General features: G+C 38.7%; 1 protein-coding gene across 3 annotated transcripts in view; it reads right to left on the reverse strand.

Annotated features, from left to right (window-relative positions):
- Positions 1-4,262: 4,262 nt before the first annotated feature.
- Positions 4,263-15,461, reverse strand: part of LOC136153771 (transmembrane 9 superfamily member 2-like) — an 82,942-nt gene continuing 71,743 nt past the window's right edge. For 2 of the 3 annotated variants that reach the window (XM_065915877.1, XM_065915876.1), the window contains exon 17: positions 4,263-4,397. In XM_065915877.1, the coding sequence (XP_065771949.1) occupies positions 4,330-4,397 (68 nt within the window). In that variant the 3' untranslated portion in view covers positions 4,263-4,329. The remainder of the gene's footprint in view (positions 4,398-15,461) is intronic. The other variant, XM_065915878.1, reaches the window with a different exon arrangement.

Raw genomic sequence — 15,461 nt, forward strand, 5'->3', positions numbered from 1 at the left:
TTTTTAAAGTGTATACTACAGGATGTAGAAGAGGTTCCAAGGTGGGGTGGCAGGAAGTGGTGCCTTTCATTTCTTAAATCCCTGGTACAGTATACGACAGGTGAGAACTGATTCTGATACAATTGGTCATTACGGCGACTTAATCGTCTTGGCTGAAGTCCTCACTGGCAGTTCCACGACACACTTGGCACTGACACGTCTGTTTTTCATTCATTGTATAGAATGCAAAATGAAAAGGACAATCCTTTCATCCTTACAAAGCAAAGACCCCAGGACAGGCTATTGGAATCCTGTTAGCAGGATGGAAAGAATGATGTACTCTCAAGATCCAACCAGTACCTGACTGTGAACTGATGGTTTGCATTGAGCAGATCTATATTGTGACCATCTCTCCCCTCCCAAAGCAGTACCACAAACCAGAAAAAGGCTGCTTTGTGTTTTTTTTTTTTTCTTTAATTGATTGCCTGAGAAGAGCTTAGATGGGTAAATAGATAAAGAAGTAGTGGGACTCCTCCAGGAGTCGAAGCTAAGATGTTTGAGAATTACAATCATTTGCATCAGACAACAAAAGAGAAGTATGAGATGAATTCATTATATTTTAAGAATAAAAATAGTAAAGCTAAAAGCTATATATATATATTTAATAATTTCTAAAACTGCCTTTTAATACCAAATTTTATGTGCTGTTTTTGAGACTGAAAGCAGGGGGAAAATGCATTCAGTCAATAAACAGATTTCTTTAGTATTTTGAATTTGAATTTTTCCTTTTCCTTTTCAAAAAGTATCTGCAATTTAAAAGTGCCTTTTGAAAGGATTGCCAAACTACAATCCTGGGGCCAAGTTCCCACTGGCACAACTTACCTTCAGGTGCACAAAAGGGGTAGAATTAATCCTCCTTCCCCCAGCAAGAAGAGAAACCCCTTCACACCCCAATCAAATTCATACATCAATACTGTTACACAGATCAGGAGTCTCAGAGACTCTGCCCAAGGACAAGGTTTCATATATTGGTTGACTTCAATTGGATCCTTTCTAAAATGGTTACAGCACATGTTCTTGCTGGACAGGAATAATGGACTCCTGCTTGGGGAATGCAGAGAGATTGATGTTTATGGTTTAACTAAATATTATTAAATAATGTTTGTGTTTCTTAAATAGGTGCTGTTAATCTGTTCTTGGTATATTCTTCTTAAATATGCTAAATAAAGTCTAATTTTAATGCATATCTGGTTATTGTTCCGAGCTCCATGGGGAAAACATAAGAGAGGGAGACACATAACTAGTTCTCCATCCCTTCCCTTTTGGTTGAATAGAGGAGACAGGGGAGAAACTAATCAGAGTACATGGTAGAATGAAATATGTGGGCTCTAATATTTTTGCATTGTGTCTTTCCAATATAAGGAATATGCAGTGGAAGGGGGAGTGGTCTTTCAGGGGCTTGCTGGAAGAGGGGAATCTGCTTAGCCCTCCCAAAGTGAGAGTGGTCAGATTTCAAAAATAAACTTATGGTCACTAAACGGGAAAGGTGGGAGGAGGGATTAATTAGGAGTTTGCGATTAACAAATACACACTACTATATATAAAATACATAACCAACCAGGACCTGCAATATAGCACAGGAAACTCTACTCAATGCTCTGTTCTAACATATATGGGAAAAGAATCTAAAAAAGAGTGGATATATGTATACGCATAACTGATTCACTTTCCGGTACACCTAAAACTAACACAACATTGTAAATCAACTATTCTCTCATATAGGGACTTCCTTGGTGGTCCAATGGTTAAGACTCTACCCTCCCAAATGCAAGGGGCCCGAGTTCAGTCTCTCGTCAGGGAACTAGATTTCATATGCTGAACTGAGTTCACATGCCACAACTAAAGATCCCACATGCTGCAACTAAGACCTGGTTGGTTGGTGTTTAGTCGCTCAGTAATGTTCAACTCTTTTGTGATCCCTTGGACTGTAGCCCACCAGGCTCCTCTGTTCATGGAATTCCCCAGTCAAGAATACTGGAGCTGCTATTTCCTCCAACAGGGGATCTTCCTGACCCAGGAATTGAACCCACGTCTCCTGCATTGGCAGGCTGATTTTTTACCACTGAACCACCTGGGAAGCCCCAAGACCCAGTTCAGCCAAATAAAATAAATATTTTTAAAAAACTATACTGTCATATAAAATAAAATTTTTTTAAAATGGCAAACTGAGGGTGGGTGGGCTGAGTGGAAAAATGGGGCCAGATGTCTTGTGGGAATAATGCCAGCCTTATTTCCAAGGCCATGAGGTTGCGGGGTGGGGGTGAATAGGCTTTAAGAAACACTACTGCCCAGCACCCGGATCACCCCCACTGGGCTCCTGCCCCTGTTGTCCTGCTACTCATGACCAGGACACCTCCCTTGGCACAATTAAGCCACACACAGACCATTCTCACCACCACCACCCCCCCCACACACACACACACACAATGCAGCTCCAACTCACCAGGGTTTATGTAACAAGAGGCAGGAGCGTGTTCCCTCAAGCCTCAGTTTAAGAAAATGGGTCTGCCTCTAACACCAACCATGACATGAAAACACAGGGCACAGATGAGACAAACAAATATATCTAAAAGAGTCTACTAGTTCCTCTCAAGTCCAGGTGCTTGAGCTACTGGTAGCCCTTCTCCTCCAAATCTTATCAGCGGTGGTATAAGGACCTGCACCCTTGTACCTCTGAAGCAGCCCTACAGAGGTTCAGGGAGCTATCCATGCCCATTTCAATCAAAAGAAAGTGCCCTCCCTTCTCCCATTTTTACTCCAAAATTAAATTGAATTTTAAGATGTTATTTCTGTATTTCAATATGTTAAAAGATGGCTGCCTTATTCACACAGTCACCTTTAACCTTGGTCTGTGAATGCCCACCAGGCAGTGACCTTCTCCTGCTACTGAAATACTTTTATTAATACCTTCTAGCAAGCTACCAGTGCAAGCAAGTGAACTCAGATAAAACTATCAGGCAGCAAACCTGGTAGGAGCCGGAAGCTGGAACAATGCTTAGTGCAGAGTATTTAGAGGAGAAGGGGCCTGGTTCCAAGGCATCTCCTCATAACAGCTCTTCCCCTCAGGCAGGGTTTAGGGGTCAGCTTTTGACTATGAGACTGTATGTGAGAGGGCTGAGAGGATCAGAAAATCCCACTGTCAAGAGACACCTTTGACTGTCTGTAGCCACTCCTCCCCTCAGTCTGCTCCAAGCCCCAGTCACAACCCTGCTCCTTCCAATATAGAAGGCGGCCTACTGCAGGTGACCAAATGAGTTTCTTCTTCCCCAATGCAACTAGTCAACTCTTCCTCCCTCTCCTACTCTCTTTCAGAATGCAATTCTCTGACCTTGTCCCTCTTCATTCCAGACTCCCCGTCAAGAGCCACACCACCTCTTTGATCCCTGCACACACCAACATGTATTCCTCAGCTTGAGGGCCACTTTGAGAACATTCATGAATTGAAGGGTATGTATAGGTGGTTTTTAAATCTTTACCTCAATAAGACAAATATTTATCAATAATATTTATCACAGAACAATGTATGAATTTCATGCCGTCTCCCCCGAAACTGCAAGCTCAAAGAACATTTGCAATACAAATTACCAATATTTGGGGAGTTGTGACACCTGACTATTGTCTAGTAGGAGCAAATAAATCCAAGAGAATTGACTTCAAATATTTGTTATCTACACACAACTAAGTCAAGCTTGCACATTCTCAGCACGTTTTCCAAGGGCAGCAAGCAAAAACAATAGGCAACTAAACAATCAGGAATGTACAGATTTAATTGAGTAATAAGACAGCAGTATCTGGTATTTCATAAACTCTGTATGCTAAACCAATGGATATTTTTAAGTGATCACTCAGATACAAAGGTATAATACTGTTTGTACAATCAACTTAAGTTGGAAAATGTCACATTTTACCTAACATTTATTTGACAAGAGTTCTGATATTCTGAACAGACAAGGAAGAAAAAGAAGGGGAAAAAACCTTCTCAGCTGAAAAACCAGTGTACTTAAGAAAAAGTATCTCCCTTGCTCTGATTGTTTTAAATTAAATACCCTTTTATGGTACCATTTCAGGAAAATAGTACTTAGAATAAACCTACTTGCCACCTTGATTTTTCTCCCATATAATAGTTATTTTGTGTTACACAAACTGAGGCCAGACAGTGAGATTTTTAAATTGATATATATTTAAAAGCATGCAATTGGAAGCATATGTATCTCTGTAGATGTTCATATAAGATACAGATACTTATTCAAAGGCAAGGGTGACGTGCCTTGAAGCCTTTGGGGGCATTCTTTAATCCACTTTCACCACGCTGTAGATTTTAGAAATAAAAATAAAACAGGAAAAAAATCCAATTGTTCCTGAAACAAAATGAGAAAGATCTTTGTTAACCAGACATTATAGAAAATCAAAATAGCTTTCTCAAAAATGCAAAACATGTCAGTTTGGAGATGGAGTACTGATTCTCTGCATCTCAAGACTTGTACTTTATCCAATAAAAATCACCAGGCTCTCTTGCTGAGCAAAAAGGATGAGCAGCAGGGCTGGAGGTAGTCACTTGCAAAGGGGTGTGAGAATCCATTTGATTGAACACTGCAGGTCTTTAACCAAAGCAAAAAACAAGTAGCTTAAGTTCTCTATTTCAAAACGGATACAAAAAGGTCCAAGGCTACTTTTCTAACATAGTAAACTTTGTATAACTTGCTTCAATTTGGAAAATGTAAATAACCATTATCATTATACATAGCAAAATAAGGAATAATCTTGGGACTTCCTTTGTGGTCCAGTGGCTAAGACTCCACTTCTCACTGTAGGGGGCCCAGTTTGATCTCTAGTCAGGGAACTAGATTCCACATGCCAGAAGAGTTCACGTGTGGCAAATAAAGATCCTGTGTACCATAACCAAGACCTGGCACAGCCAAAGAAATACTTTTTTTTAAAGCAAGAATAATCTATTTACTTATATAATCAGAGCATATATTAGTTTTCTAAATGAAAGTTTTATATTATTAAGCTTGAGAAACATCCCATCTCTGGGGATTTATCCTAAAGAAATGATCCTATAGAGAAAAAAAAGTCATGCAAAAAATGTTCATAATACTGATTTATAATAGTGCAAAACTACAAACAAACCAAATGCCCCCAAATAGGTGACTAGCTAAATGATGGACTTAGATGAAATAAGAGAGGCAGAAGAAATGTCAAATATAGAGACTTCCCTGGTGGTTCAGTGGCTGGGACTCTGAGCACCCCATGCAGGGGGCCACTGTTTGATCCCTAGTCAGGGAACTAGTGGAGAAGGCAATAGCACCCCACTCCAGTACTCTTGCCTGGAAAATCCCATGGATGGAGGAGCCTGGTAGGCTGCAGTCCACAGGGTCGCTAAGAGTCAGACACGACTGAGCGACTTCACTTTCACTTTTCACTTTCATGCATTGGAGAAGGAAAAGGCAATCCACTCCAGTGTTCTTGCCTGGAGAATCCCAGGGACGGGGGAGCATGGTGGGCTGATGTCTGTGGGGTCGCACAGAGTTGGACATGACTGAAGTGACTTAGCAGCAGCAGCAGTGAACTAGATCCCACATGCTGCAACTAGGAGTTCGTATACAGCAACTAAAAAAAAAAAAAAGATTCCATGTGCCACAACTAAGACCAGCACAGCCAAATTAATTGATTAGTTTAATTATTTTATTTAAAAATGACAAACATAAAGATATATAAAGCAGCATGGGCCAATCTTTTTTAATAACTTATTTATTTATTTTACTTTTGGCTACATTAGGTCTTTGTTGCTTTGCTTAGGCTTTCACTAATCTTCATTGCAATGTGCGGGTTTCTCATTGCAGTGGCTTCTCTTATTGTGGAGCACATGCTCTAGGGCTTGTGGGCTTCAGTAGTTGTGGCTCACAGGCTTTAGAGCACTGGCTCAATAGTTGTGGCACAGGGGCTTAGTTAATCTGAGGCATGTGGAATCTTCCCCGATCAGGGATCAAATGTGTGTCCCCTGCACTGGAAGGTGGATTCTTATCCACTGTGCCACAAGGGAAGTCCTGGGGCAATCTTTATATATATTCACCTATATATTAGGTGAAAAAAGCCAGGTCTTAAACAACTTCCAGGTATCACACCTATGAGAACATTATGTAAGCTTTAAACCCGTAGACTGGAGCACAGCATAAATGACAGAAGATACCTCCCTATTTTAGGATGACATGATTATGGACAAATTTTTCTTCAACATAGAATTCCACTGATGCTCATACTATAAAAATATTCTTTTTTTTAAATTTTCAAATGACCTTAATGTTCAATGACTTAATTGAAGAAAATTCTAATAAGATTTCCAAATCCCATAGTCTAAATGGGGCACCATAAGACAAGTCAATCATCTAGGAGAATATCTTAATAGCAAGATCACAGAAAGCTTTAGACAGGGTTTGTTACATTTTTCTATGCCAATTTCTAAATTTAGAATAACTTTCCATCCTATATACCATCATGCCACTTCCCTCCCACTCTTTACAGCTCCTTGTCAGTTAATATGGTATCAAACCAGTCAATCCTAAAGGAAATCAACCCTGAATATTCATTGGAAGGATTGATGCTGAAGCTGAAGCTCCAACACTTTGGCTACCTGATGAGAAGAGTCGATTCACTGGAAAAGACCCTGATGCTGGGAAAGACTGAAGGCAGGAGGAGAGGGTGCAACAGAGGATGAGATGGTTGGATGGCATCACCAACTCAATGGACATTAATCTGAGCAAACTCCAGGAGATAGCAAAGGACAGGGAAGCCTGGCGTGCTGCAGTCCATGGGGTTGCAAAGAGTCGGACATGACTTAGCAACTGAATACACACATGGAATAGTGATAAGATTATAGGCTCTGGAGGGACACAAGTGTCCTCTGTTGGTTATTTGTTGATCTTAGGCAAGTGAGAGTCTTGCCAACCCTCAGTTTTCTAAGTGGAAAAATGGGGATGATAATACCTATTCCTACTTTTGTCTCCCTTTTCTGAATCCAACAACTTCAAAGGTTCATGAGATAACGTATGTCTCTGAATCTAAAACACTCCTGATTTCCATTTGCTGCATATTAGTCCCATAAATTAAGAAAATGTCTATGAATTCTCAACCTTTTGATGTTCTACTTAAAATACCAAAATGTGTCCTACCCAAAACACAAAAATTCATCAGCCCTCACACTGTTCTGAGAGCTGACTGAGCTAAAGAAGCTGGACTTTCGAGTCACGCAGATGTTTAGCTGGGTGATGTAGAACAAGCTACCTTTCTCCTCTGTTCCTCATAAGTGAAAAGGAATCATACTCCCACCCACCCAACAGGCTTGACCTGAAGGAAAAAAAGGACAAAATACATTAGAGTGTCTGTCAAAATAGGCACTCAAGAAATGATGTTCTGATCTGGGGTTGAAAAGTATGTTCACTTGGGATTTATTTGACTAAACGCCTCAACATCACCTGTAGCCTGGAATCACCTGGGAAGATTTAACAAATACTATTGTCTGGGTCACACCCTCAGCTATGCTACTTAACTGATTGAGATGCAGCCTGAATGTCAAGATTTTTTAAATCTCCCCAGGTCCTGCTACTATGAAACCAGGGTTCAGAACCTCTGGGCTAGCCTATCTGTCTTCCTTCCTTCAATGCTTCCTTCCTTCCTTTCTTTCATTTTCTTCCTTCCTTCTTTGTAAACAAACATTAAATATTAAGAAAGGTGTGGAAATTTCTAAGAGTCATTGAACCACACAAGTTAAAAGCAATGTAAAGGAGTGGGCTTCCCAGGTAGCTCAGTAGTAAAGAATCTGCCTGCCAATACAGGAGATGCAAGAGACATGGATTCGATCCCTGGGTCGGGAAGATCCCCTGGAGGAGGAAATGGCAACCCACTCCAGTATTCTTGCCTGGAGAATCCAATGGACAGAGGAGCCTGGCAGGCTGTAGTCCATGGAATTGCAGAGTCAGATACAACTGAGTGACTCAATAACAACAACAAAGGATCTGGAGAAATTTAAAAAATTTTTTCTACAACTCAATTGCTGGTACTACAAGTTAAGGATAGAAAAAGGGAGATGGGACAAAAAGGGAGAAGTATTATACCATTGGTGTCTTTGCCTACATTTGCCCCAGGACAGAGAAAGTACTAAACCAGTACTAGAAATGTCCTAGTTTCTTTCTAAACTTAGCCTTTTTTCATTAGGTCAGGAGACACATTACAAAAAGACAAACCAACTACAGGATCTTGAATGAGGCCGTCCAAGACAAGCAGAGAAGCCCATTTCCCCCTTTCCTTTCCCTAAATGCAATTCTACAATGAGAAAAACAAAATTCACAGCCTGATCTAAGATTGGCATCCAATACACATTTCCTCCAGGGCCTTCCCAAAGTCTTCATGTACACTTGAAAATAGAAGAAGAAACTAGCTAAATAAAACATTTTGAAAGTCTATCACATTCTATTCAATATAAACAAATCTTTAAAGAGACTTTCCACAGCTACTGTGGGGACTAAATTCCAATATATATTAATTTGAGAATTGGCACCTGTGACTAAGACATGCAGAAAAGATTTTCCTACCATTGGAATTAGAGCCATTGCACAGAAGAATAAAGAGAAAGCTTGTTTGGAGCAAAGGTCTTACCTTACGGACCTTGACTCTCCTCAGCCATAGTTGATTCAGTATTCAGTAAACACTTTCTCTGGGCCTGGCGCTTGCCAGGTAATGTAAAGGATAGAAAAAGTGGCTCAGGGACTTCCCTGACAGTCCAGTGGTTAAGACTTCTCACTTCCACTGCAAGGGGTGCAGGTTCGATCCCAAGACAGGGAACTAAGATCCTGCATGCTGTGAGGTGTGGTCAAAATGTAAAAAATAGCAGGAGGACCTCTGGTGGGGAACAATGCCAGGGGCTAATCAACATATTGCTGCTTATATAGAGGTCACAGTCAGAGACTTGGAAAAGACCCTTAACTCCAGTCTTTCTCACTTTCATATTTTATCAGTCACCAAGACCTTCCAATTCCAACTTGGAATTTTTTTGAACTGCAAATATTTTATTTTACATGCTTACTTAAATACTTCTTCTCACCTGCCTTCATGGCACAGTGGGCAATGGATCACTCTCATAAATACTTCTTTTCCTCAACTGAATACTTACCATGATACAGAATAAACCAGAAAAGTCCCCTCTCAATTGGTAATCCGTGACATTTTTTGTTTCTGTGTTTAATGCAGAAACTCTTAATAGAGAATTTAATATAATTTATAAACATATTTTATACTCACATTTGCATAATTGTATAACTTATAAAAATAAAAATCAGAGATGGTAAATATAGTTTTCACTGATTCCTTGATTAATTTATGCTTACTTTCCAAGCTCAATGCTCTGTCAATAATAAAATAATGTTTTCTAGGATCTTTTCTCTAAAAACTTTCTTATCACTTCTAGAACATGATTGATGTTGCTTTTTATGGGAATTTTCTGAATCTGTCCCCTCCATCCATCTGTCCATCTCCATAGCCATTGGGTCTTAAGTCATACTCACTAAATCTCTCATCTACAAAACTCTCTTGGCTTGTCTTTATGGCTAGTCTCCCTCTCAAATCAATTCTCCACTCTATCAGAGTGATTGTGATATTTCCAAAACACAAATTTGATTGCCCAGCCCCTACTTACAAACTTTAAATAGCTTCCCATAGCAAAGGTACTTAAACCCTGGAGAGTATCACAAACTTGTTAAGCAATTTAAAATACAGATAAGCAAGGATTCTGATTCAGAGGCTTTAGGATAGGCCCTGGGCATCAGATTTATTGGTTTTAGTCGGTTTAGTTTAGTCAGAGATATGAACAAATACCTTCATGACCAAGAAAATGATGATGATGATTATAATAATGACAATAGCTGTTATTTATTAAATGCTTGGGTTTCCCTGGTGGCTCAGTGATAAAGAATCTGCCTGCAGTGCAGGAGACACAGGTTTGATCCATGGGTCAGGAAGATCTCCTGGAGAAGGGAATGGCTACCCACTCCAGTATTCTTGCCTCAAGAATTCCACAGACAGAGGAGCCTGGTCAGCTACAGTCCATGAGGCCTCGAAGAGTCGGACACAACTTAGCAACTGAGCATAAGGAAAAGGAATACTTCCCTTCCTTTGAAATTTTTAGTATGATACTTGAAACTAGAAGAATACTAGCTACCACAGGGCCCAGAGTTAGAATAGGTCTGTAACTACCTGTACTGGGAAAAAATGTTAAGACCTTGAGGTTCTCAATATTCTTGAAAATAGAGAACACTATGTCCTGTTCATTCCAATAGCACCCGGCATTTTGGTCCATAAATATAAGCTGAAATAAAAATGAGCTGGGATTGAAGAGGTAATAGAATTATCCCAAAGATTATACTGGCCTTGACTCCCTGTATTCTAGAATAATGTGGAAAAATTGGAAGAGTGTGCCTTTATTTTTTTAAGAAGGGCTGGAAGGGTTGAAAGAGCATGGAAAAGACTTGGAATTGGCTGTTATCATCATCTACCCCTGAGGGTGATGTTTTATGGCTTTAGGTACATGCACCTGTCTTCATTCTCCCAATTACAGGAAGTCCACCAGATCTAACAGAAGGCCACAGAGGAGATTTCACAGGCATCATTTGGTGGTTGGTTTGGCCCTAGCTTAAGGAAAGTATCTCTTTCTTAAGGAGGATGAGTTGTATTTAAGAGAATAAACAAACAAAAAAAAGAATAAACTATGGAGTCAGACCAACTAGGATTTGAATGAATCATAGCTCCCAGACTAAGCTAGCTAAGTGACCTTGAACAAGTCACTTAATCTCTCTGGACCTCAGTTCTTCATCCATGCAATAGGAGTAATATGACTTACACCTCACAATAGTTAGACAGTTAGGTGAAAATTGAGATAAATGTATGTTAATAGTTGACACATAATTGACTCAATAAGAAATAAATAGTATTATATCTTATGTTTTCATATTCCCTGTAAGCACCTTGCCAAGCCCATAAAAAGTTTAGTAAATATTTGTTGGCTGCTTAACAATTAGCATTAATACATCTTTATTCCTTTCTGATCTTTTGTCCTTTAGAATTTAAATTTTTAATAAGACAGAGACAATTTGGTATAATAAAGCACAAAAGAACCACTATAGCTAATATTTGTACATTAAGATAATTGGACTTTTCCTTCAGTATAGTTTATTTCATCATGCACTGTGTGAGAACATTTTTCACTTCAATTTAGTGACAAAAATATTATACAGTAGACACTCTCAAAATATACTGAACTTTATTTGCTTCTTTTAATGAATAAAAATATGTTTAAAGCATAGACACTTAGTGAGAAAGCCAACGGAAAAGCACTCTAAACTTGGCTGATACTTCTGGGTCTTAGAAACTCTGCATCACACTGGCTTCAATCACTGCACAGTGATTGCTGATTCAAAGTCGCTGATTCTAAACATGTTCTCTTGAGATGAACAAAACTATATTTGGAAAATAGCATTAACTCCCAGGTAAAAGTGAGGTTCAAAAATAGTATTTCTTACAGTACTATTAACATTTTGGGCCAGATAATTCTTTGTTGTACATCATAGGATCTTTAGCACCATCCTTGGCCTCTACCCACTAGATGTCATTAGCATCCTCCCATCCCAGTCGTGACAATCAAAACTGTCTCCAGATATTGCTAAATGTCCTATAAGGGGATAAATCTGTCCCTGGTTGAGAACCACTGCTCAGGAGTAATAGACTGTGGCTAAATGCAAACATTTATATAAAATATTTAATTTGCTACCCATGGTAATGCCAACCAGGATTTATATTAAACCATAAACTCTTATTAGAAGATATCACAGCCTACTTGGTCACGCATAGACTTCATTTCTTTAATAGCTGGTTTCTTAACAGCTGGTTAAACTAGTTATACTGAAACTAGTTAGGATTTGGGACAAGTCACCCAACTTGAACTGAAGTTTATCTTTGTCTCTACAATGTAACATTTCTCTCCTGGTACCCGTTGGTGACATTATTGGTATAGTGTGGCTTATCCTTCTGCCTGTTCTTTGAATTCTATTTCAAAATGTTATTAACACATCTGTTAGTGTGCTATGTACTGAAAATTGAGTAGAGGAACACCAGCCACAATGCACATCATTTCCTTTGCCTCAAAAACTGAGAGGAAGAAAACAATGGGGTGCCATTTTAGACATACTGAGTTAACAAAAAAGAAAATCATTTTGGGGGGAGTTGGTTATTATTTCTGTTAAAATAATACTCAATGCCAGCCAAGGCTGTAGGGAAAACGATACAACTCTGCTGATGCCAGAAAAGCATAAAGAGCCATAAAAATATTTATGCTTTTTGACCCGGTCATCCCATTTCACAGACTATCCTAACGAAATAATTCAAAGTGGGGGGAGGTGGTGGGGGGGTTCAACAGTGAAGAAACAGTTAAGTAATCTTCTCAACAGATTAAACAGCCATAAAAGTGGCAAATATAAAGGATATATAGGAACATACTCAATATTGAAAAGCTATGAGGTCCTGTACTTCCATTATGATGCCATGGATGAATTCAAATACCAAAGAGGAATGTGGTGACCACAAGAAAGAAATTTGGATGAATGCATAATTATTCTAAGTTAGTGTAAAATTCTTCAGTAATTTTTACACGAGTAGATATTGCTAATTTTAAGGTTCTCATTTAAAAAATTCACTCTCAGAAAGATCTGCCTGTAGCAAGAAAGAGTAATCAGCAATTAAGAACTGTACTTTTGTGTACATCTATATTCTTAAGACTAATTATTTCATTAAGAATGTCTTCCTCAAAAGTGAGACACCATGAGCAGAGGCAATAAGCCTTGCTTCCTGCTGTGAACCTCAAAATATAGTGGTGAAATAGAATACAGAGATGCCATTCAAGAGTCTTAGGCAGAAAGGGCTTCTTAAAGAACAGTTGTAGAAAATTGATGTCCAAAGCACACTTTACGATTTAAATTTTTTTCCTGATATGAACGATAACTAGGATTTACTTTGGAGGTTTTTCATGATTTAATTTTAAAATAGATATGGAGATCTCTTTTCCTCTCCCCACCCCCCACCATGAAAAATAATTTGCTCTGATTCAAGACAGGGACATAGGAAGATCCTAAACTCACCTCCTCCCATAGACACACCAAACCTACAGCAATACATGGAACAAATTCCTCTGAAAAAAACCTGGCAGAGCAACATCTTCACAAGGGACAAATTAGAGGGGAAACTGCATCAGAGTGGGTAGGAAAGGCTGAGACAATGATCTCACCATAAACCCCAAGTCCAGCATGGTGATACACAATTGGGAGGGAATCCAAAACCTGGAGCTTCTTTCTGAGGACCAAAGGGTTCATGCCCTACATCAGACACTCCAACCTTTAAGACTGGCACCTGAGAAATAAACTCTCCAGACACTGGGTTTTGAAAAACCATGGAGCTCACACCCATGAGACCCAAGCAGCTGATACAAACTGAAGTTTGGCTCTTAAGGGCTCATATGCCATCTCCAAAATATACTAATAGTTCATGCAGCTCAATATCAAAAAAAACAAACCACCCAATCCAAAAAAAAATGGGCAGAAGATCTAAATAGTCATTGCTCCAAAGAAGACATAAAGATGGCCAAGAGGCCCATGTAAAGATTCTCAACATCACTAATGATTAGAGAAATGCAAATCAAAACTACAAAGAGGAATCACCTCACACCAGTCAGAACGACCATCATCAAAAAGTCTATAAACAATAAATGCTAGAGAGGGTATGGAGTAGAGGGACCCACCTATACCTTTAGTGGGAATATAAACTGGTACAGCCACTATGGAGAACAGTATGGAGGTTCCTTAAAAAACTAAAAATAGAGCTACCATATGATCCTGCAATCCCACTCCTGGGCATATATCATATATCTGGAGAAACCATAATTCGAAAAGATATAAGCACCCCAATGTTCATTGCAGCACTATTTACAATAGCCAGACATAGAAACAACCCAAGTGCCCATAAACGATGAATGGATAAAGAAGATGTGGTACTATATATACAATAGAATATTATTCAACCATAAAAAAGAACGAAATAATGCCATATGCAGCAACACAGATGGACCTAGAGACTGTCATACTGAGTAAAGAAGTCAGAGGACAACAAACAGCACATGATATCACTTATATGTGGAATCTTAAAAAAAGGGTAGAAATAAACTTATCTACAAAACAGAAAGAGACACAGATGTAGAAAATAAATTTATGCTTACCAGGGGGTGGAGGGGAATAAACTGGAAGATTGGGATTGACATATACACACTATTATATACAAAATATGTTAACAAATAAGGACCTACTGTATATCACAGGGAACTCTACTCAATAATCTGTAATAGCCTATATAGGGGAAAAAATCTAAAAAAGAGGGGATATACGTATCTGTATAACTGATTCACTTTGCTGTACACCTGTAACTAATACAACATTGCAAATCAACTATTTTCCAATAAAAATTAATTTAAAAACTCAAAACTACAATGAAGTATAACCTCACAATAGTCAAAATGACCATCATTAAAAAGTCTACAAATAACAAATGCTGGAGAGGGTGTGCAAAAAAAAGGAGCCCTTCTACACTGTTGGTGGGAATGTAAACTGGTGCAGCCACTATGGAAACACTATGCAGATTCTTGAAAAATTGAAAATAGATTTACCACAAGATCCAGCAATTCCACTCCTGAATATTTATCTGAAGAATACAAAAACACTAATTCAAGCTATATGAACCCGTATGCTCACTAAAGCCTCATTTACAACAGCCAAGATATGGAGGCAACCTAAGTGTTTATCAATAGAGGATGTGGTATATGTGTGTGTAGATACATTTATATACATAGATACATATATATACATAATATATATAACACATAGATATATATATATATACATAATACACACATATTATATATATATATATAACTCAGACATTAAAAAAGAATGAAATCTTGTCATTTAACCATTTGGGACAACATAGATGGACCCACAGGGTATTATGCTAAGTAAAAGAAGTCAGACAGAGAAAAACAAATACCGTATGATTTCATTTGTACATGGAATCTAAAACACAGAACAATTGAACAAACATAACAAAATAGAAACAGAGTCATGGATTTAGAGAACAAACAGGTGGTTGCTGGGGGTAGGGGGGAGGGGGGAGGAGTGAAACAGGTGAGGGATATTAAGAGATACAAAATCCCAGTTACAAAATAAATAAGTCATGGGATGAACTGTACAGTATGGGGAATATAGTCAATGGTTATGCAGTATCTTTGTATGGTGACAGATGGTAGCTAGACTTATCATGGTGATCATTTTGAAATGGAC

This window comes from Muntiacus reevesi, chromosome X, assembly GCF_963930625.1.
Source record: "Muntiacus reevesi chromosome X, mMunRee1.1, whole genome shotgun sequence".
In the NCBI taxonomy this organism is placed as follows: Eukaryota; Metazoa; Chordata; class Mammalia; order Artiodactyla; family Cervidae; genus Muntiacus; species Muntiacus reevesi.